The following is a 24,059-nucleotide window of genomic DNA, read 5'->3' as shown; positions in this document are numbered from 1 at the left end:
TAATAGAGTTTTGCCAAGAAAATGCACTGGTCATAACAAACACCCTCTTCCAACAACACAAAAGACTCTATACATGGACATCACCAGATGGTCAACACCGAAATCAGATTGATTATATTCTTTGCAGCCAAAGATGGAGAAGCTCTATACAGTCAGCAAAAACAAGACCAGAAGCCAACTGTGGCTCAGACCATGAACTCCTTATTGCCAAATTTAGACAATTGAATTGAAGAAAGTAGGGAAAACCACTAGACCATTCAGGTATGACCTAAATCAAATCCCTTATGATTATACAGTGGAAGTGAGAAATAGATTTAAGGGCCTAGATCTGATAGATAGAGTGCCTGATGAAATATGGAATGAGGTTCGTGACATTGTACAGGAGACAGGGATCAAGACCATTCCCATGGAAAAGAAATGAAAAAAAGCAAAATGGATGTCTGGGGAGGCCTTACAAATAGCTGTGAAAAGAAGAGAAGCTAAAAGCAAAGGAGAAAAGGAAAGATACAAAGATCTGAATGCAGAGTTCCAAACAATAGCAAGAAGAGATAAGAAAGCCTTCTTCAGCAATCAATGCAAAGAAATAGAGGAAAACAACAGAATGGGAAAGACTAGAGATCTGTCAAAAAAAATCAGAGATACGAAAGGAACATTTCATACAAAGATGGGCTTGATAAAGAACAGAAATGGTATGGACCTAACAGAAGCAGAAGATATTAAGAAGAGATGGCAAGAATACACAGAAGAACTGAACAAAAAAGATCTTCATGACCCAGATAATCACGATGGTGTGAACACTGACCTAGAGCCAGACATCCTGGAATGTGAAGTCAAGTGGGCCTTAGAAAACATCACTACGAACAAAGCTAGCGGAGGTGATAGAATTCCAGTTGAGCTATTCCAAATCCTGAAAGATGATGCTGTGAAAGTGCTGCACTCAAAATGCCAGCAAATTTGGAAAACTCAGCAGTGGCCACAGAACTGGAAAAGGTCAGTTTTCATTCCAATCCCAAAGAAAGGCAATGCCAAAGAACGCTCAAACTACCGCACAATTGCACTCATCTCACATGCTAGTAAAGTAATGCTCAAAATTCTCCAAGCCAGGCTTCAGCAATATGTGAACTGTGAACTTCCTGATGTTCAAGCTGGTTTTAGAAAAGGCAGAAGAACCAGAGATCAAATTGCCAACATCCGCTGGATCATGGAAAAAGCAAGAGAGTTCCAGAAAAACATCTATTTCTGCTTTATTGACTATGCCAAACAAAGCCTTTGACTGTGTGGATCACAATAAACTGTGGAAAATTCTGAAAGAGATGGGAATACCAAAGCACCTGACCTGACTCTTGAGAAATTTGTATGCAGGTCAGGAAGCAACAGTTAGAACTGGACATGGAACAACAGACTGGTTCCAAATAGGAAAAGGAGTTCATCAAGGCTGTATATTGTCACCCTGCTTATTTAACTTCTATGCAGAGTACATCATGAGAAACGCTGGACTGGAAGAAACACAAGCTGGAATCAAGATTGCTGGGAGAAATCTCAGTAACCTCAGACATGCAGATGACACCACCCTTATGGCAGAAAGTGAAGAGGAACTCAAAAGCCTCTTGATGAAAGTGAAAGAGGAGAGTGAAAAAGTTGGCTTAAAGCTCAACATTAAGAAAACGAAGATTATGGCATCTGGTCCTATCACTTCATGGGAAATAGATGGGGAAACAGTGGAAACAGTGTCAGACTTTATTTTTCTGAGCTCCAAAATCACTGCAGATGGTGACTGCAGCCATGAAATTAAAAGATGCTTACTCCTTGGAAGGAAAGTTATGACCAACCTAGATAGCGTATTCAAAAGCAGAGACATTACTTTGCCAACAAAGGTTCGTCTAGTCAAGGCTACGGTTTTTCCTGTGGTCATGTATGGATGTGAGAGTTGGACTGTGAAGAAGGCTGAGCGCCAAAGAATTGATGTTTTTGAACTGTGGTGTTGGAGAAGACTCTTGAGAGTCCCTTGGACTGCAAGGAGATCCAACCAGTCCATTCTGAAGGAGATCAGCCCTGGGAGTTCTTTGGAAGGAATGATGCTAAAGCTGAAACTCCAGTACTTTGGCCACCTCATGCGAAGGGTTGACTCATTGGAAAAGACTCTGATGCTGGGAGGGATTGGGGGCAAGCGGAGAAGGGGACGACAGAGGATGAGATGGCTGGATGGCATCACCGACTCGATGAATGTTAGTTTGAGTGAACTCCGGGAGTTGGTGATAGACAGGGAGGCCTGGCGTGCTGCGATTCATGGGGTCGCAAAGAGTCCCACACGACTGAGTGACTGATCTGATCTGAATCTATGATAAAGAGAAATCTTAAAATCTTAAAAGTAGCCAGAACTACTTAAAAGTAGTTCAGTTCAGTTGCTCAGTCCTGTCTCACTCTTTGTGACCAGGAACCGAGGAACATACACTCACGTGACATCTATGGTGCCGTGACTTGGGTTTAACCTGGCTGAAACAACCTCTACTTGGAAGAGGCCAAGCACAGCAGGAGCCCAACTCAGCAAAGCTCCCGCGCTAGAAGCGGAAGGCGAAGAAATCCAGCGCAGGTCAAGGCCCATCGTGCTGGAAACCAGGACAGCGAAAAACGAACTCAGCAGAAAGCTCAAGCGGCCCAGTCTCAGATTCCAGAAGACCTCCGGTTAAGGTAAGAGATCCTCGCTCCTATGGCTGGAGGGACCTTTACAATCTCTCGTTTCTTGTTTCCTTGAACCTCCCGCAAACAGGCGGGTGGCAGGGGCACAATTGAGGGACTCTGGAGAGGCTATTCCTCAGCATGTCCCAAAGGCGCTATCTGCTGAGCCCCAGTAGCTGTTACACAAGCCGAGGGAGGTTCTTCTGTCCTTTCTCTTCTCTTTGCCAAGGATCAGACCAATGAAACTGTGAGCACCGGTCAGATATTTAGCAAATTTTCCAGCGGGCTATGAAGGGGATTCCTTGGCACGTTTTCCCCACTGCTTTTTCCTCCTGTCCTTCAGCTCTCTCCCAAGACTCAAGCCCAGCCAAAACTAATGAAACTCAGGCTCTGATGTCTCATTGCAAAAATTCATTGAGAGACAAAGCGATAAGAGGTAGATTTGTTAGGATCCAGAGAGAAGCCACCCTTCAGGGTGTGAACCAGCCTGGATAGGTTTTGTGAGGGGATGGGATTCATATGCTAATGAGTGAGGATCATCCCAGCCATTGGGGAACCACCCACTTCTCCCTCTTCTGAGGTAGCTGTCTTGCCACCTCTGGGTGTGTCTGTTGGCTTATAGATTGGGGATTAAGGTTTACTTGAAGTTGACTTGTCATCTTGGACCCAATTGATTTTAATTGGTTTATGTCATTCTTTCAAAGTTTGTGCTCTGCCCTCTTCCCTCCTGTTTCATGCTCTTTTCCTGAGCCCCATCCAGACACACAAGGTCTCTACAATCTTCTGGAGAGACAACCAGAAAATAGCTGGCCTTGGGAGGGAAATACTCTATAATATCCAACCCCTAATCCTACCCAATACTGATCACACTGGAGATCTTGGGGACGCCCAAACTCCAGTCCGGGGGGTCCCAGGAGGTCATCACGCCTTGACCTGCCTAGGGATTGGTCTTCGAAAGGTTGTCACGCCTCAACCTGTTTGGGGATCCTCTAGTCCCAGGGGTCCCAGGAGGTCGTCACGCCTCGACCTGCCCAGGGACCCAATCCTCAGGAGGCCGTCACGCCTCGACCTGCCTGAGGATTCGATCTCTAGGAGGCTGTCATGCCTCAGCCTGCCTGGGGATCTGCACCCTGACCCGGGGACACCTGGCTCTCGGGTTGCAACAGTACTAGGTAGGATGAACTTAGTCATATCTATTTCCGTCCAAGGTGGGCAAAACAAACCTCTTAACTCTACCCAGCACTGGTAACACTGGAAATCTCGGGGACGCCCAAACTCCAGTCCGGGGGGGTCCCAGGAGGTCATCACGCCTTGACCTGCCTAGGGATCGGTCTTCGAAAGGTTGTCACGCCTCAACCTGTTCGGGGATCCTCTAGTCCCAGGGGTCCCAGGAAGTTGTCATGCCTCGACCTGCCCAGGGACCCAATCCTTGGGAGGCCGTCACTCCTCGACCTGCCTGAGGATTCGATCTCTAGGAGGCTGTCATGCCTCAGCCTGCCTGGGGATCTGCACCCTGACCCGGGGACCCCTGGCTCTCAGGTTGCAATAGTTCTGGGTAGGATAAGCTTCAGAAAGACTCACCCCTAAGGAAGTCCACCCATGGAAACATAAAGAAGCCTATTACTTGTGGGACTGTGCCCAGTCTCAGCAATAACTCAGGAGCCCAATGAGAACCCCATTGCCTTTCTGGAGAGGCTAAAAGAGGCACTCCAAAAGTTTACCAACCTGGACTTAGACTCTTACGAGGGACGGGTGATTTTAAAGGACAAATTCCTGTCCCAATGTGCATCAGATATCAGAATTAAGTTACAGCAGCTACAACAGCAGGACCCTGCTGCCTCTTTAGATGAGATGGTCCAGACAGCCACCAATACCTTTTATAACAGGGAACAGGAGAAGGAGGCCAAGGCTCAGGAGAAGGAGAGAAAGAAAGAGACAAGGCATGCCCAGATGCTGGCCGCCCTCCAGAGAAGCCCTATGGCAAACCCCGAGTCCTTGAGGGACAAGGCACGAGAGACAGATGCCTGATCTGTAGACAGGTGGGGCATTGGGCCAAAGAGTGTCCAAACCATGACAAGTCTCCTAGAACCGCTTGCCACAAATGCCATCAACTGGGACATTGGGCGGCACTCTGCCCTGGGGACCCAAGAGCCTCAAGGTCAAGCGCCAAGCCTACCCTCACGATACGATGGTTCAAGAGGACTGAAGCGGCCCGCTCCAGCCAGCCCGCCTGTCACAGATAACCATCACGGGGCTGGAGCCAAGGGTGCAACTGGATGTGGCAGGTAGGTCTGAGAATTTCTTGGTTGACACAGGGGCTACCTACTCTGTCTTGATCTCCTATGCCAGAGCCTTCTCCTCCCAAACCTGTACCATTTTGGGTACTTCAGGAAAAGCAACTACTAAAAGATTCACCCGAGCACTTCTTTGTTGCTGGGATGGACAAATATTTTCCCACCAGTTTCTGGTGGTTCCTGAGTGTCCTACCCCCTTATTGGGAAGAGATATACTCATTAAACTGGGGACCACCCTTGTGATGGGAAGTTTTTCAGCCCCTAGAGCTCTACAGCTCCTGGTTACTACTGAAGAACCCATTATACCTTCAATAGAGAGGGACCAAAAACTATGGGAAGACAAAATTAACCCCCAGGTGTGGGACCAGGGGATTCCTGGACGAGCCCACCAAGCTGAACCAGTCATCATTGTCCTCCGAGATCCCACTCGGTTTCCTAACCGGAAACAATATCCACTCAAAAGAGAGGTTCAGGAGGGACTACAGCCTTTAATAAGTAAATTCCTTGCTTGTAGGCTATTGGTCCCTACCAGTTCGCCATGTAACACCCCAATCCTCTCAGTAAAGAAAAAAGACGGAACCTGGCGAATGGTTCAAGATCTCCGGATTATAATTGAAGCTGTAGTCCCCCTCCATCCCACAGTACCCAATCCGTATGTAATCTTGGGAGAAATCCCACCCAGTGCCAACTGGTTTACAGTCTTGGATCTCAAAGATGCATTTTTTTGCATACCACTGGCTAAAGAATCCCAATACCTTTTTGCCTTTGAGTGGGAGGCCCCAGGAGAAAAACACCAACAGATGACTTGGACAGTATTACCTCAGGGCTTCAGAGATAGCCCCTACCTGTTTGGACAGGCCCTTAGCCGGGATCTCCTAGATCTGGACCTGGGACCTAATGGGAAAATATTACAATACGTAGATGACCTACTAATCTGCTCTCCAGATGAGAAAAGCGCCCAACAACATGCAATTCAGGTTCTAAACTTCTTGGCAGAAAGGGGATATAAAGTCTCCCGTACTAAGGCACAGATGGTCGAGACAAAGGTCACTTACCTGGGAATTCAGATTACACACGGGTCCAGGAGGCTGTCCTCTGATCGGGTACAAGGAATCCTTCAGCTGCCCTCCCCCACGACTCGAAAACAATTGCGAGCTTTCCTGGGGCTAACTGGTTATTGTAGAATCTGGATACCCAATTATGGTCTAATTGCCCAGCCCTTATACGAAAGCTTAAAGGGAGGAGATGATTCAATCCCACTGATGTGGGGAACTCCTCAAAAGGAGGCAGAGGCTACACTAAAACAGGCCTTAACTCAGGCACCTGCCTTGAGGTTGCCAGACCCAGAAAAAGCATTCCAACTCTATGTCCATGAAAGAGAGGGAATAGGCTTGGGAGTGTTAACTCAAAGGTTGGGATCTGAGCCCCAGCCTGTAGCTTACTTATCCAAGAGGCTCGATCCAACTGCCCGAGTTTGGCCCTCCTGCCTTCGAAATCTTGCAGCTATTGCAATCATGATAGAAGATGCTTTAAAACTCTCCTTTGGGGGCAAACGATTTTAACCAGCCACCAAGTAAAACAACTCCTAAATGGGAGAGGCCATTTATGGATGTCTGATCAAAGAATCCTCAGATATCAAGTAATGCTGATGGAAAATCCAGGCCTCACTATATCCCCTTGTGAGGTTCTTAACCCAGCCACCCTCCTCCCTACCCCCGAGGGCTCTCTCCTCTTTCACTGTTGTCTAGAAACCTTGGACCACTGGACAAAACCCCGAGAGGGATTGTCAGAAGATCCTCTGACCAATCCTGAGGAAACCTGGTACACTGATGGAAGCAGCTTTGTCTTGGATGAAAAAAGAAGAGCCAGGTATGCAGTAATCTCCAATTTTGAGACCATAGAGGCTAAGCCTCTGCCACCAGGTACTTCAGCCCAATTAGCTGAGCTCATAGCCCTGACTCGAGCTTTAGAGCTGGGAAAAGGAAAAAGAATAGCCATTTACACTGACTCCAAGTATGCCTTTCTGGTGCTACATGCACATGTGGCTGTTTGGAAAGAAAGGGGCCACTTGACCACCCGAGGGTCCCCAATCAAATATGGTGATCAGATTCTTTGACTCTTGGAGGCAGTCCATCTGCCAACTGAGGTTTCAGTCTTCCACTGTAAAGGACACCAAAAAGGGAACATGGAAGTGGCACGAGGGAACCAAGCAGCTGATCAGGCAGCTAGGAGAGCAGCATTACAGAACCATGACCTAATCGGGGTTGCCACCTTAGTTCCACAGACTAATTTGCCAGAAACTCCTTCATATATTGAAGGTGAGACTCTTAAAGCTAAGAGCGAGGGCTTTCAAGAAGATCATATGGGGTGGTTCCAAAAGGAGGGACTCCTTTTTCTGCCTGGAAACCGCCAATGGAAGTTGGTTAACTCCTTACATGCCACTACTCATTTAGGAGAAAAGGCCCTCCAAAGATTACTAGAAAGCTCCTTCAGAGGAACAGGCCTCCAAACAACTATAAGACAGGTTGTCTCCTCTTGTCCCACTTGCCAATTAAACAACCCCCAAGGAGCTTGAAGACCCCAGCTGGCCCAGCCCGTCCAACGACGTGCAGCCTACCCAGGAGAGGACTTGCAGATGAACTTCACCCAGATACCAGTTTCTCTTAGGGTATAAATACCTACTAGTTATGATAGATACATTCACAGGATGGATTGAAGGCTTTCCCACCCGGACTGAGAAGGCTGAGGAGGTGGTAAAAAAACTGCTCCATGAAATCATTCCAAGATTTGGTCTGCCCAGGTCATTACAAAGTGACAATGGGACATCATTTACTTCTAAGGTCACCCAAGGGGTCTCAAAAGCATCGGGCATTACTTATTATCTCCATTGTGCCTGGAGGCCTCAATCTTCAGGAAAAGTAGAAAGAGCCAATCAATTCTTAAAATCAGCGATAAAAAAGATAACCCAGGAGACCTATACAGATACACCCAGATAGATGTCACGCGACAACAAAGATGTGGAGCATTTGGACATTAAAGCCCTCGGCGCATCACAGCTCTCGGGTCTTGGACAAACCGTGTTACAGCTCTTAGGCAAATCAGTGTTACAGCTCTATTTTATTTAGAAGATAGCAGGAGAGTGAGAGAGAGAGAGTGAGAGAAAGAGAGAGAGAGAGAGAGAAAAGAGCGCACACACGCGGGAGAGAGAGTCCGAGAGAAAGCGCTTTGGCTCCTCCTTTTATATGTTTTTTCCTCCACCTGGGCCTGCCCTATGCAAATTTGGCTTAGCCAGGAGTGCTGTTTGTTCTGCCTGAAGTTTTCACTCTGGTCCTCAGACCTTCCTTTGACCTTCCTTGTCTTTGAGCCACCGCCATTTTGGACTCCTTTTCCCTATTCTACCTACCTAACAGGTCCAAGATGGTGGACAAGTTGAATTCCACTAGACCTTGAGGCTCATTATATACTCATTGTGTCCACTTAAAAAATAATCACAACCTAAAAGCTGAGACATGTTTTATTTGGTGGGAATTTCTAGGACTTCAAGCCTGGGAGACAGCATCTCAAGTAACCCTGAGAGAACTGCTCTGAGGAGGTAGGGGTGGGGTGGGGTTGAGGAGAGGGGGAGTCAGGTTATTTAGAAGTTTGCAACAAAGGACAGGTAGTCTGAATGAGGAAAGTATTTTTGTGAATTAAAGAAAACCAGATATCTCAAGTTAAGGAATTTAGCACTTTTCTATGTGTGGGAAGATGCAAGAGTCTGGGCTCACCGGAATCTTTCCTTTCATGCGCATCTAAGCTATATTTTCAGGCTGTTTCTCAGTGCTTACTGTAGGGAGTACTGCAGTCTAATGGCTGCCAGATCACAGGTATTGTTCTCCTTCCTGAGTGCCCTCAGGGCTCAGAAGTTCACATTTGGAGGGCTGGACATCTTTCTTTACAGATATGGCAGGAAATACTCCTCTCCAAAGTCACTGCAGGTGGTGACTGCAGCCACGAAATTAAAAGACGCTTGCTCCTTGGTCTCCAAAATCACTGCAGATGGTGATTGCAGCCACAAAATTAAAAGACGCTTGCTCCTTGGAAGAAAAGTTATGAACAACCTAGACAGCATATTCAAAAGCAGAGATATTACCTTGCCAGCAAAGGTCTGTCTAGTCAAGGCTACGGTTTTGCCAGTGGTCATGTATGGATGTGAGAGTTGGACTGTGAAGAAGGCTGAGTGCCAAAGAATTGATGCTTTTGAACTGTGGTGTTGGAGAAGACTCTTGAGAGTCCCTTGGACTGCAAGGAGATCCAACCAGTCCATCCTAAAGGAGATCAGTCCTGAGTGTTCATTGGAAGGACTGATGTTGAAGCTGAAACTCCAATACTTTGGCCATGTGATGCGAAGAACTGACTCGTTTGAAAAGACCCTGATGCTGGGAAAAATTGAAGGCAGAAGAGGACGACAGAGGATGAGATGGTTGGATGGCATCACTGACTCAGTGGACATGAGTTTGAGTAAACTCTGGGGGTTGGTGATGGACAGGGAGGCCTGGTGTGCTGCAGTCCATGGGGTCGAAGAGTTGGACATGATTGAGCAACTGAACTGACTCCATCTCTCAACTGTAATACATCAGCAAGCTAAATAACACACACAAAGGCACCATGACAGTTCCAAGGCTGACAAGAAAGTTAAAAATAAGTGTCAAGGCCTGAAACCTGGAAATACCCTTTCCCCAAAATAGCTGGAATAGTCTTCCCACTTAGTTTATGAATTTACCCACCCTTAAAAAACTGACAACCCCCATACCCTGGTGCCACTCTTGCCTTCTGGGATGGCCCACACTCTGTCTCTGGAGTGTATTTCTCTCTAAATAAAACCACTTTTTATCTATCACTTGATCTCTTACTGAATTCTTTCTGTGATAAGATGTCAGGAACCTGAACTTCATTAAGTCCTGTGTGTGATCTCAATTAAAAAACTATGGGTTCAAGTCCCAGTCTGAGTTCCACGATTTACTGACCCCATGGGGCTCCTGGGCACAGAACATTTTGAATCCTCCACTTCTTGTAGGGAATATACCTTCCTTCAGATTTGAACATCTGCTAACCAGGGAAAGGAGGAGATGCAGAGATGAGAGAGGAGCAGCCAAGAAACAACAGTTTCGCCTTGAGCAGGTTCCTGGTTCTACCTTAGGGCAGATACACATGACAATATATTTGAGTTCTTTGCAGAATTAAAACCTCCAACAAGTAGAAGATGTTAGCATTCCAGAGGAGATCACCTGAGGCCAGATTAAAGAAACCAGAGAAGCTCAACAAGAGATTCATGCTAGTGCTTGGAGACGGAGCAGTCAGGAAGGCAGGAGGTCAAGGCAAGTTCTGGGTCTGTCATTTGCTTAGAGATTGACAAATCGTCAAAGGTGACACTGAGGCCTTTACCCTGAGCTTCGTTTCTCATTTGTAAGTGAAGTCGCTCAGTCATGTCCTACTCTTTGTGACCCCATGGACGGTAGCCTACCAGGCTCCACAATCCATAGGATTTTCCAGGCAAGAATACTGGAGTGGGTTGTCATTTCCTTCTCCAGGGGATCTTTCCAACCAAGGGATCGAATCTGGGTCTCCTGCATTGCAGACAGACGCTTTACCGTCTGAGCCACTAGGAGAGCAAAGTCCCACACTCTGGGGTGTTGGGAGCATTCAAAGAGATAACGGAGGTAAAGTATCTGGCAATGTTGGAGACCCAGTTGGAGCCCAACAAGCAGTGGCCCCACCTCTCTTATCTTTGCCAATCCCCTATTCCACCAGCCTGACCGGCCACTTCCTGTGCACTTTCTGGGTCTCCAGTTGGGTGTCACCTCTGCAGGGAATCTTCTCTTGATGCCTATCCCCCCGATATTGTTACATATCATGACTCTTCCAGGGATAGGCACTCTGTCCCCAGTACCTGTAAGAGTCTTTGCCTATCCCCTTCTACTGTCACCCTAAGCTTTGTTGTCAATGCCTGCACCAGATTCCCACCTTTTATTCTCTCCCTCCCTCAGCCCAGCCTCATATGAAGGTGTGGAGTTGGGTAGGGGTTTGGAGTTTAGACAGCTTGGGTCAAAGTGAAGTGAAAGTGAAGTCGCTCAGTCGTGTCCGACTCTTTGCGACCCCATGGACTGTAGCCTACCAGGCTCCTCCCTCCATGGGATTCTCCAGGCAAGAGTACTGGAGTGGGTTGCCATTTCCTTCTCCAGGGGATCTTCCCCACCCAGGGATTGAACCCTAGTGTCTCGCATTGCAGGCAGATGCTTTAACCTCTGAGCCACCAGTGTATCAGTCTTCCATCTTATGTTAATCTCACTCAAACAAGGCTTGTTCCTCCTCACTTCTCTTCCCAATCACCTCTCCCACTTAGACTGAATGGTGAGCACGGGCCTTAGGGCTTTTCAGGACTTGGGACTTGGTGCTAAAACCAGGACAGACTGGCTGTTTGGGCATCATACTGCTACTGTGGTTGAATGCCCTAAAAGTAATTTTTTAATTTCACAAGTAAAATTATGACATATTCTCCTCAGACAAATAAACCATTAAACCACTAAAAGGAATAAGGGCTCCTTAGAGAAATGGTTGATTCCAGGTCTGGGACACAGAGTATAAGATGATCCTGAAACAACTTTGCTATAATCAAAGAAAATTCTCAAAAACCATGACATGTTGAAAGGACACAGACTCAACTGAGCAGCTTCCACTGGCCAGATCTGCCACATGTGAGCATCTAAGTGAATATGGAGAATAATGGATTATAACTCATTAAGTACAATGAGAATCCACAGATTCATATCACTAATGAATGAAATATCTTCTCTAAAGTACAAAGTTAAGTAAGTGGAACAGGAATGAGGGAAATAGAATAGTCTGGTTAATAATCTAATTTCTTTAGGCAAGAAATATCAACAAAAACTAGTCAGCTAAAAGTTTGAGGAGCTCATTTAAGTCAATATCAAAAAACCAAACAATACAATTAAAAAATGGGCTGGAAACCTGAACAGACATTTTTCCAAGAAAGACATGTGGATGGCTAATAGGCACATGAAAAGATGCTCAACACTGTTAATTATTAGAGAAATACAAATCAAAACCATAATAAGCTATGATCTCACACCTGTAAGAATGGGCTTCCCAGGTGGCACTAGCGGTAAAGAACCCACCTGCCAATATAAGAGACATAAGAAATGTGGGTTTAGACCCCTGGGTTAGGAAGATCCCCTGGAGGCAACCCACTCCAGTATTCTTGCCTGGAGAATCCCATGGACAGAGAAGCCTGGCAGGCTATAGTCCACAGGGTTGCAAAGAGTCGCTATCATCAAGACTACAAACAACAAATGTTGGTGAGTATATACAGAAAAGGGAACTCTCGTAAAGTGTTGGTGAAAACATAAATTGGTGCAGCCACTGTGGAAACAGTATGGGGATTCTTCAAAAAACCAAAAAATAAAAAGAACTAGTATATGATCCATTAATTCCACTCCTGGTTTTATATCCGAAGAAAGTGAAAACACTAATTCAAAAAGATACAATTCCACCCCAATGTTCATGCTGCTGCTGCTGCTAAGTCGCTTCCGTGGTGTCCAACTCTGTGTGACCCCATAGATGGCAGCCCACTAGGCTCTTCTGTCCCTGGGATTCTCCGGGCAAGAATACTGGAGTAGGTTGCCATTTCCTCCTACAACGCGTGCTAAGTCGCTTCAGTTATGTCCGACTCTGTGACCCCATGGACAGCAGCCCACCAGGCTCCTCTGTCCACGGAATTCTCTAGGCAAGAGTACTAGAGTGGGTTGCCATTTCCTTCTCCACCCAATGTTCATAGCAACATTATTTACAGTAGCCAAGATATGGAAACAGCCTAAATGTCTAACAACAGATAAATGGATAAAGACTATGTGGTATGAAATAGTACTGTCATTAAAAAAATTAAATTTTGCCACCTGCAACAACATGGATAGACCTATAAGATATTATGCTAAGTGAAATGACACAAAGAAAGACAAATACTGTATGTTATAACTTTTCTGTGGAAACTAAAAAATAAACTAGTGTATATAACAACAACAAAGAAAACACTCAGATAAAGAGAACAAACTAGTGGTTAGTAGCCGGGAGAAGGAAATGGGGAGGGGCAGGATAGGGGTAAGGGATCAAGAGATACAAACCACTATGTATAAAATAAAGCTACAATATATTGTAGAGCACAAGGAATATAGTCAATATTGTATAACTGTAAATGGAGTATAATTTTTTAAAATTGTTAATCACTATTTTGTACACCTGAAACATTATAAATCAAATCTACCGCAAGTGAGTGAAGTGAAGTCGCTCAGTCGTGTCCGACTCTTTGCGACCCCGTGGACTGTAGCCCTCCAGGCTCCTCCGTCCATGGGATTCTCCAGGCAAGAATACTGGAGTGGGTTGCCAAAAGTGTAAATTGTCTTCTCATAGGATAGTGATTACAAAGGAGTGCCCAGCAGCACCGGGGCGATGGGTTTACGAGCTTCCTGATAGAATTCTTTGAAAATTTAGCCCCATCTCGTGATATTCCAGCCGAAGTGCATTATCTACTCTAACCCTGGAGGATGCATCGGTGTATACATCTCTGGCTTGCACGCCTCAGAAAGGTCAAGGTCATGAAGACAAAGGAGCAGAGTAAAGACAGCTGACTGCCGTTTGAGTGACCCAGGACCAGGTCCTGGGCTGGAACCGTGCTACAAGCGCAGGGACGCTATGCTGGAGTTAGGCCGCGTCCGTGTCGACGGTCCTGAATTGGATCACTGTAGAGCGAATGCAGATGCCTAATTCTTAGGAAACACGCACGCGGCATTTCGTATTTAGCTGGATGGAAGGCGCCTCTTCTGCTAGTGGTTTGACCATTTTTCCCACTGGATAAGGCCCGAACCAGCAGGTTACAATCCTCACCGCCACCTGGCCCGCGGTTCCCCCGACTCTCCGGGCGCTCCACCTCTGGTGGTTCATATCGGGGGCCCGCTCCACCCATTCCCCTGAGCAGCGCAGTGCGCACCCTCTCCAGCGACCCACCTAACCACCGACCCCCACCTCCCACGCCCCGGGACTGGCAGCGGAAAACGCTAGTTTCCGGCTCCGCGACGGCGGACGCGCCGGCCAATCACTGGCGGGGGCGGGAGGGCGTGGGGAACTACGGGCCTTGTAGTCAGCGCGGCGACTGGACCACGACCCCCACAATGCTCCGCGCGGCGGCGGCGGAGGCTACGGAATTGGAAGGGGCCGCCCGGAACGGAGCCCTGGCCAATCACAGGCGGGGGAAGACGGGCGCGGGGCACGACCGGCCTTGTAGTTGCCGCAGGCGGGACTATGGCCCCCACAGTGCCCCGCGCGACCGCGAGCTCACTGAGGCTGCGCGGCGGCGACGGCGGCGGCGGCGGCGGTGGCGGCGGCTGCGGCCGGGTTGCCGTCGGGCGGGGCGGCGCGGACAGGAGTCTGGTCTGAGCCTCCGACGGAGCGAGTGGTGCGACTCGGGCCGTGGCCACCATGTCCGCGCCGTCCGAGGAAGAAGAGTACGCGCGGCTCGTGATGGAGGCGCAGCCAGAGTGGCTGCGCGCGGAGGTGAAGCGGCTGTCGCACGAGCTGGCCGAGACCACGCGTGAGAAGATCCAGGCGGCCGAGTACGGGCTGGCAGTCCTCGAGGAGAAGCACCAACTCAAACTGCAGTTCGAAGAGCTTGAGGTGGACTACGAGGCCATCCGCGGCGAGATGGAGCAGCTCAAGGAGGTAAGGAACAAGGGTGGCTGGCGCCACGCCCTCCGTGTCCCCCGGCCGCTTCCGACTCCGGACCCGGATCCCTCATCCCTCCGAATTGACCTCCGCGCCGACCCCAGAATCGGCCCTTGACCCGAGCCAAGAAGGCGACCCCCGAGGCAGCCGCCGACCCAGGCCGAACTGACCCCTTAGCCCGAGTTAGGTCGACCACCAGCCGACTGCTGACTCCGCGCCGACCAGACCAGCACCGGAGCACCCGGGGTCAGTGTGGTTGGCCGTCCCGGAGGCGGCCCTGCAGTGGATGACGGGCCTTAGGTGCTGTGGACGATTTGGGTTCTAGAAGCCCTGGCCTCCGCGTCAAGGGCTGCGGTGGAGCCTGGTGGTTAGCCTTTCTGCTCTTGATGGCAGGTCTCGGGCACGGTGGGGGTGGTGTCCTTTGCGGTGTTTGACTTTTTGAGTAGCGGGGATTTGGACGTGGGATGGATGCAGGTGGCCGGCTGGGAAACATCAGGCGTGTGTATCCATCATTTCTATGTATATCATCTCCTGTCTCTGGGCGCAGCTGCCTTCAGCGGTTTCAGCGTCTTTTGTGAGCGCCGGGACACCAGGAAAGGGTCAAGTTGGGGACTTGCCTTGCATGTGGCGATCACAGCTGGCCGGGGTATCTATCCCACAGGCCTTCCCCATGCTCTGCTCTCTGACCACCCCGCTGGTTATTTCTCTGGGATACAGTGTTCTGTCCACTTCCTGCCCTAGATGCCCATCCAGGCCCTTTCCCAAAGTTGAGGGACACGTCTGTGGATTTTTGTCACAGGTGAAGCCTTATCTCTCCTGTGATATTTTTACTCTGGGATGAACAGGTTGGACCACTGGGCTACCAAGAAATCTTGCAGTGGTAAAACTAGGCAGTCCTTCCCTGAAGTAGTTCTCTTAGAAGATTTTAAACACCAATTCCTATCTCAATCCTTCTTGACTTCCCAGCCTTGTTGTAGGGGTGGGGAGGGAGAAGTTGCTTTCTGGGTGGACACTCAGGTTTGGACCTAGGTCTTGCCCCTTACTGGTGATGGGGCTATGAGCATGCACCTTCTCCCACCACACCATCTCACCTAGAAAGGGTTCATCTGAGATACATTTAAAAAGGCTAGAGAAGGTGTCAGATATTTAGCCTGTCAGTGTCTGAGATAGTTTTCTCCTTCCCTACTTGATTCTTCCCTTGTCCAGGTGGGCTCTTGGCCCTTGGTCTCAGGATCCACCACATTTGCTGCTTCTCCAGCTGCCCACCTCCCAGCAGCCTGCTCCAGGTGGCCTCAGGCAGGTCCCTGGAGTGTTTTGAGCCTCCATGCCTCACTTGGGAGACCAGTCAGGTTCCCTTCTGATAGTAAAGGGAGTTAATGCATGAAGGTACTTAAATCTGTGCTTGGTGGAACAAGTGTCCTGTTAGTGTCTGTAGAAGACAGATAAGGGTGCCCAAGGAGGATAGTTCTGTAGCTCCTTCAACTTGAGGTCTTGTATATGTCAGCAGGTATTGGTACCTCCTCCAAGCCAGCCTTATCTGGCACTAAATCTACTAGAGGGGTGATATGTGATCCCTCTGGCAAAAGCCTTATCTTACTATATGGGGCAGGCAATGATGGAGGGAGGCTTAGGGGCCTTGAGCAAATGAAGTGGGAGCATCTTAGGTTCACCTTCTCTACACTTCAGAGGGGAGCCTGGCCTTCCCCCGCCCCTCCCCTCAGAGTCTATTCAGATGGAAGTCTGAGCAGAAGCTAGAGGAAGGGGCATCAGAGCCTCAGTAGATATTGCCAGAAAGCTCACATCCATTTACGCAAAGTCAGTCAGCCTCTCTAAATCTTTGTATTGTTATACTTCAAAGTATTAACTCTTATTTTAAAAAATAAAGATTTAGGGACTTCCTTGGTGGTACAGTGGCTAAGACTCCTCTCTCTCAATGCAGGGGGCATAGGTTCGATCCCTGATCAGGGAACTAGATCCCAAATGCTGCTTCAGAAAGACCCAGTGCAGCTAAATAAATAAAAATAATTTGAAAAAAAAAATTAAGATTTAAGGAGACAGTGTCTATTGGATCTTTAAAAAATTTTTTTCTCCTGTAGAGAGATGAGCCATCTTCATTCTTTTTAAAGCTTTATTTCTTTAACTAAAGTGGGTTCGGTCACTAACAAGTCATGCCACAGAGGTACCTGTGTTCCTGTTCAGCGTTTGTAGATAGTATTGTCTTGAGGGAGGAAAGCCGACTGGCCTATCCCAGGTGACTGGGTTTGCGACCAGACCTGAAGAGTTGTCCTCTGTAGGGCAGTGGTGCCGGCCCTGCAGCCTTTCTCGCTTGGTAAGTGTGTGTGTGTCTGTGTCCTGCTGACACCATGGTGTTAGGGAGGAGGGGTACTAATGGCCCATTTTGCTAGTGATTGAGCCTGGCCTACTAAGGGCCCCGTCTGTCCCAAGTTCTGCTGTGTCCCTTCCCCACCATGGTGGGGAAGAGAATCGGATAAATTTTGGTCAGCCATGTGGTGTTTCCTGTCCTTAGTGGCCATGGAACGTCTTGCTGTGTGTCCTCAGCTGCGGTTTGAGGAGGGCAGGGGTGCTGGGCTGACGGTTGCTGCCTGCAGGGCTCAGTTAGGTACCGGGAGTGGGTAGCTCTTTGGAATGTGAGGGTTTGGTTTGGAATGTGAGGGCCAGTGGTGGGAGTCCTAGTGCAGTCGAAGCCCTATCCTCATTCAGCTTCCAGAGAGAGCAGGAAGACAAGGTCTGGACGTCCTTGCTGGCTTCTGTGCTACCTCAGGATCTTGGCTGTGCAGTATACTTACATCCCAGGGAACCCAGGGGTGGAATTTGGTGAGCTGCAACCTGTCACAGGCTGGGACTGGTGCCTGGCACACAGTAAGTGCTTACTCAGTAAGCACACACAGTGTGTGCTGGCTGGTATCTTCAGCTTCTTCCTTCCCTCTACCTCACCCGAGCCTGGATACCCTTCCTGCTGTCCCTCTCATTGTCTTATCTCTACTCCTTGCGGGATCTGGAGCAGCCCCACTGCGTCTCCTAGAGGGCAGCCTGAGCCGCTGGCCTGGCTCAGCCTACACTGCTCCCCTGCTTCCTAATTGCCTTCATGGTCCTCACTATCCCTGCCTCTTCCCAGTCTTGGATCTTGGAAGTCCTGCCTGCCCTTCAAGGCCTGGATGCTTTTCAAAGCCTCCTCTGGACTTGTGTGAGCCCAGCTCCCAGGTGACCCACATGGGTATCCCTCTCATCCTATAGGCTCAGCAGCTGCATGAAGAACTGTGGCAGAGCTGGTGAGAGCAGCTGCTCTGTCCTCTTTGCTTCCTCCTTCCCATCTCTCTTTATCATAATTTCCTCTCTCAGAGGATGGGGAAACCAAGGTAGGGATGGGTGTGAGTGTCTGAGGAAGGTGCAGTAGCTCAGACCAAGTTGGAAGTGGTCCTTGGGCACCAGGTTCCTGTCCAAGTTTGTAGAAGTTCCAGCCATGAGCTGGCTCCAGAGGAGGGTGATGTGAGGGCTGTTGCCCAGGCTTCACCCCTATTGATGAGTGGCTGTAGCCTCCCTGTGCCCCACCAACTCCTGCAGTCCTCATTCTGACTTTTGGGGTCACTACCCTGTTAGGTCTGTTGTACTTCTGTGGAAACCAAGGCACGAAGAAGTTGGCTTTGACTCAAGACTGTGAGCCCAGGCAACCTGTCCCCAAGAGAGCGGACACCTGCGGAGGAGGGAAGGTAATGGGAATCCTCTGTGCAAGGCTCAACCTCCTCAAGTGTTTGTCTTGGGACAGGAAAAGTCCTGATTTGGGCCAGACCCTGTGAGGATCCCACTTATCTGTTAACACCCTTGAACTTGGAGCAGAGAGCCATTGGGGATTGGGAGGCTCTGGGAGTCCTATGGGCCTCTCAGGGCCAGCTGTGTGGTAGTCTGCTGTTAGCCTGAAGAAGCCTGACTTGGGATAGAAGTTAAGTTCCAGGAAGTCCTGGAGGTGCTGAGGTGGCCCTGCTCCCAGGGATCTGATAGTTGGGAGAGGCAGCTTCCAGCATCCAAAGGCAGTGACCACGTGGCCTATTGTGTCCACATTGCTGGGCACTCCCCACTTTCCTGCCTGTAGAGCTTGTATCTGGTGTGGCATCGTGAAGCAATCTTGAGGGCTCTTCTACTTTTGAAAACTCCTGAGACCCCCATGTCACCTGGCAGTCTGTTTTCCTTTAGGCCATGGTGGGTGAGCTGCTGTGTATTTCAGTGTTTTGGGGGCGTGGCTCTGGACAGGTGGGTGGACACACTTAGAAGGAGCTGCTTTTCCATGACTGGTGCAGGAGGGAGGCCAGGCCTGAGAGTGGCTGTGCCCGGGCAGGCGAGGAGGTGCTACCTGTGCTGTCAAGGGCTGTGGTTTCCACATTCTGGCTCCACGGGGCCAACGGCACCCTGCCTGGGCCCTCAGGAGCTATGTGGCCCCAGAGGAATGGCTCTGCCCTCAGGCCAGTGTGCCTGGGGCACTTAGGCAGGTAGTGGCTGAGGCTCCGTGTGTTTGAGCAGCTGCCTCAGAGAGAGCTATGGCAAGGCAGACACAGACTCTCGCTGGGCCTTCCCGCTCAGGGAGCCCAACCCCTTCCTGTGAAGTGGGAGCTCAGTTTACCCTTGTCAGCCTGGGGCAGCCACTCCTCAGTCAGACCTGCTGCTCCACATGTGTGCACTGGATAAAGGGCCGGTACACACATTGAAGGTAAAGAAAGATTTGGTTTCTTAGTGAAGTGAAAGTGGCTAGTGGGCAGAGGCTAGATGAGACCCTCCTGGGCCTCAGGCCCCATATTGTCTACTGTTTGGAGTGTGGCCCCTTGAGCTATTCTCCAGAGCCAGGAGTGCCCAGTGTGACCTTCTAGCTGCTGTCCTGGGCATCAAACCACCCAGGGAGGTGGGCTGACAGATGGGGCTGTAGGAGCAGGGTGGGTGTCAGGGACATGTGGCTGAACGGACAGTCCAGTGTCAGGTAGTCGATGGCATTAAAGAGGAGAAGACTGCTTTCTTCTCTAGAGATTCAGTTCAGTTTAGTTCAGTCGCTCAGTCATGTCCAACTCTTTGCGACCCCTTGAATCACAGCACGCCAGGCCTCCCTGTCCATCACCAACTCCCGGAGTTCACTCAAAAAGTTATTCATTTACTTTTGCTGTTGTCCAGTCCCTCAGTTGTGACTGACTCTTTGTAACACCTTGGACTGTAGCACGCCAGGCTTCCCTGTTCTTTGCTGTCTCCTGGAGTTTGCTCAAACTCATGTCTATTAAGTTGGTGATGCCATCCAACCATCTCATCCTTGGTTGCCCCCTTCTCCTCCTGCCTTCAATTTTTCCCAGCATCAAGGTCTTTTCCAATGAGTTGGCTCTACCCATTAGGTGGCCAAAATACAGGAGCTTCAACTTCAGCATTCCCCCTTCCAATGAATATTCAGGGTTGATTTCCTTTAAGATTGACTGGTTTGATCTCCTTGTTGTCCATGGGACTCTCAAGAGTCTTCTCCAGCACCATAATTTGAAAGCATCAGTTCTTCAGTGCTCAGCCATCTTTATGGTCCAACTCTCACATCCATACATGACTACTGGAAAAACCATAGCTTTGACTAGATGGACCTTTGTTGGCAAAGTGATATCTCTGCTTTTTAATATGCTGTCTAGGTTTGGCATAGTTTTTCTTCTAAGGAGCAAGGGTCTTCTAATTTCATGGCTGCAGTCACTGTCTGCAGTGATTTTTGGAGCCCAAGAAAATAAAGTCTGTCACTGTTTCCATTGTTTCCCCATCTATTTGCCATGAAGTGATGGGACTAGATGCCATGGTCTTAGTTTTTTGAATGTTGAGTTTTAAGCCAGCCTTTTCACTTGAAAGCATCAGTTTCACATGATACATCCTCTTTCACTTTCATCAAGATCAAAAAGTGGAAATGAGCATGTCTCTGTAGAAAGTACGGAATGTGTATGGAGGACTACTGCGTATTTCTGCTTGCCAGCTTTTTCTTCCTTTATGTGTGTGTGAGATGCATATGGTATTCTAAAAACCAGAAAGTGCTTTGAGCATCTATAACAGTTGTTTTTAAGGAGAGACGGGGTTTGGGGTTACTCTCTGAGTTGCAGTAAAGTAGGTTTCATTCAACTGGATGAAGATAATGAAGATTTCCATGGGTTTGGAAGCTGCTGTGCACGTCCAGTCTACTGTGTCATGTGCAATAATGGTTGTGGTTTGAGTTTTATGGGTTTGCTTTTTGAAAGCAGTTCCCCTCCTAAAGGGTTTCCATCTTGAGGGGATGTTCTATGCACAACCAGAGCAGAGACATTGGCCTGCGTGTTTTCCTACCCACTTTGGTGCCTCCAGCTTTGGCAGCCTGCATTTTGTGTCTCACTTCTTCCGTAAGTACATTGATGTGTTGTGCTGAGAAGATAACTTTAAAAAAAAATAAAACATAGTCACAGGTTAATTTTTACACCTCATAGGATTAACAGTGATTCCTTAATGTTGTCTTTTATCTGGTCAGCGTTTGGATTTCCCTGTTCAGTTCATAGTTGCTTTACAGACTTGTTGTATTGCATTATAAAATCCCTGTACTTTACCTATTCAACACTGCTCCACCCCCCAAAAAGAACCCATGGCAACCATTGATCCTTTACTTTTTTTGTAGTTTTTTTCCCTTTTCTAGAATGTCATATAATTGAAATCATACAGTATGTAACCTTTTCACATTGGCTTCTTTCACTTAGCGACATGCGTTTAAGATTGATCCATGTGTTTTCATGGCCTGATAGCTCTTTTTATTTAAAAAAATCACAGAATTGTTTAGATGTACCATAGTTTGTTTATCCATTCAAACTGGGCATCTTGGTTACTTCCAGTTGGGGGTGTTTCCTGTGACAAAGCTGTTATAAAGCATCCATGTGCACGTTTTGTGTGGACATAAATTATCAACTCTTTTAGGTAAACACCAAAGAGTATGCAACTTTTTGGATCATAGGCTAAGAGTACGTTTAATTTTGTAAGAAATCACCTTGCAAGTGCTGCACGAGTCTGTATTCCCGCCAGCAGTGAATGAGAGCTCCTGCTCCGTCTCCGTACCTGCATTCGGCGTTGCCAGTGTTTTGGCTTTTATCCACTAGAGTAGGTGTGTGGGGGCATCTCATAGTTCTCATCTGCATTTCTCTGCTGACATATGATGTGGAATGTGTTTTCATGTGTTTGCTTGCTGTTTGTATATCTTCTTTGTTGAGTTGTCTGTTCCGATCTTTTGGTCATTTTAAAATGGAAATATTTGTTTTCTTATTATAGATTTTAAGAATTCTTTATTTTGGATACAAGTCCTACTTTTCAAATTTGTAACCTAGTGATTTGGCTTTTCATTCCCTTAACAGTGTCTTTCACAGAGCAGTTTTTAATTTTAGTGCCATTTTGCTTTCATATTAAGATTGTCATCACCAAGCCTAAGGTCACGTAGATCTTTTCCTATGTTTCTGTCTAGAGGTTGATAAATTTTGCCTTTTATATTTAGATCTTAGATCTCTGGTTCATTTCAGGTTGGTTTTTGTGAGAAGTATATAGTCTGTGTCCAGGATTCTTTTTGTTTTTGCACATGGATGTACAAGCTCCAACACCATTTGTTGATGAGACTGTACTTTCTTTATGAAGTTGCTTTTGCTCCTTTGTCAAAGATCAGCCTATTACGTGTGTGGGTCTACTCCTGGAAGTTCTGTTCTGTTCTGTTGATCTGTGCAATTATCCTTTTTCCAGTACTCTACTCTCTTGATTGTATGCTGCTGATTTTATTAGGTTTGTGTCCTTTTCATGTGTTAGTGGCGAATCTTCCCCTTAAGGCCTGTGTTTTTTGTTGTGTGACTCAGCACAACTGAATGGTGTCTGCTGGCCTGGGTCTTCAGCCCTGCGTTGACAGGGTTGGTCCTGGTCATAATCAATCGATAGTCTTTTTTTTTTTTTTTTAATCTTGAGGAAAAGTAATAGAGTGCAAACTGTTAAAAACAAAAATCACTAGTACAGTTGGTTAGATTTTTGATAGAAGATGAGAAGTGAGACTTCTCTGTGTCTTTTTAAGATGGTCCATGGGAACTTCTGTTTGAGCAGCTCAGTTAGGGTTGTCTTTACCCCTGAGAATCCACCTGGAGAGTTGCTTAACCTGCTAGCCTTATGCGTTTGACTCAGGAGTTAGGGGAGAGGTGTGGACTCAGCCACTGCTCAGACCTGGGATTGAGTCCCACTTGGGCATTTAATAGCTGCTTGCCCCACAGGCAGAAGCTGGCTGCCAGGTTCCTCCAAAAGTGTAACAGACATGTTCCTTTCTGGGCTTCAGATGCCTTCTCTTTTATCTCAGGTCACCTGTGTAAGCCCCTTTCCAGCCTGCCAGGCCTCTAGCTCTGGCCCTTCCTGTGGTGCTAGGGCCAAACTCCACCCTCAAGATGCCAGCCTTTCCCCATGCCTGCTCCCCCTCTTCACCATCTTTAGGACAGGTTTTCGGGACCCATGATAGATTTACGGTTGGTGTGGGTGGTGCTCCACACGCCAGGCTGCCAAATCTACATCTCCCGCAGACTCTCACTGCCAAGCACACCTCTTTTCCCTCCTGTGCTCTCAGCATCAGTCTCAACTCCACTGTGGGATGCCCCTTTGTGCCCGTGTTGGTTGAAGTCTGGATCACATCTGTTTTCAGGACCGACAGAAGGCTGTGAGGCTTTGGAGAAGGGAGCGTGCCTGGGCCAAAGGCACCAGGCATAGGGTCAGGGCTTGACATGGCACTTTCTTTGGTTGTGGTTTGCACAGTGGCTGCTGCAACCTGAAACAGTGTTGGTGCTGTTGTGATTGGGCTGAGAAATGGCCCCAGGTAATCTGCTGGATGGTGTCCGGATGAGTCACTTGTGTTAGGCAGTGGGCTTTCGTGCCTGAACTATGATGAAGTGAACTGTGTGTGCATGTATGTGCATGTGTTCACGTGTGTGTGTGTGTGACAGCACAGGAAGGATCTCTGCAGCCTCACTCTTTGGGTGACCTTGATATGTGGAGGGTGGAGGGGCAAGGCTTGGGGAAAAGACACCCGGCTTCAGTATAGGGTCTCAGCTGCCCACTCTGAACCTCAGGTTCTCACCTCCTTTCATGAGCAGTCAGCATCCTCGGTTCCTCAGGCTGTGCCAGTCCTTAGTGGCATTGGCCCTCAGAGTATCCGAGGTTTACCCTGCAAGGGTGATTGTGATGGAATGCTGGACATGGGGGACACTTGGCCAAGACCTTTCGTCTTACCTTGCTGCAGCGACTAACAGGCCCGTCTACTTCCAGGGCAGATGT

General features: G+C 48.3%; 1 protein-coding gene across 2 annotated transcripts in view; it reads left to right on the top strand.

The window, feature by feature from the left end:
- Window positions 1–14,364: 14,364 nt before the first annotated feature.
- BICD2 (BICD cargo adaptor 2) overlaps window positions 14,365–24,059 on the top strand; it is a 55,914-nt gene continuing 46,219 nt past the window's right edge. Inside the window, exon 1 of one of the 2 annotated variants that reach the window (XM_027550313.1) lies at window positions 14,365–14,738. In XM_027550313.1, coding sequence (XP_027406114.1) covers window positions 14,499–14,738 — 240 coding nt within the window. In that variant the 5' untranslated portion in view covers window positions 14,365–14,498. The remainder of the gene's footprint in view (window positions 14,739–24,059) is intronic. The other variant, XM_027550312.1, reaches the window with a different exon arrangement.

This window comes from Bos indicus x Bos taurus, chromosome 8 (genome assembly GCF_003369695.1).
Source record: "Bos indicus x Bos taurus breed Angus x Brahman F1 hybrid chromosome 8, Bos_hybrid_MaternalHap_v2.0, whole genome shotgun sequence".
Lineage (NCBI taxonomy): Eukaryota > Metazoa > Chordata > Mammalia > Artiodactyla > Bovidae > Bos > Bos indicus x Bos taurus.
Note: the sequence above shows the minus strand (reverse complement) of the source record. Positions and strands in the feature narration are given on the sequence as shown.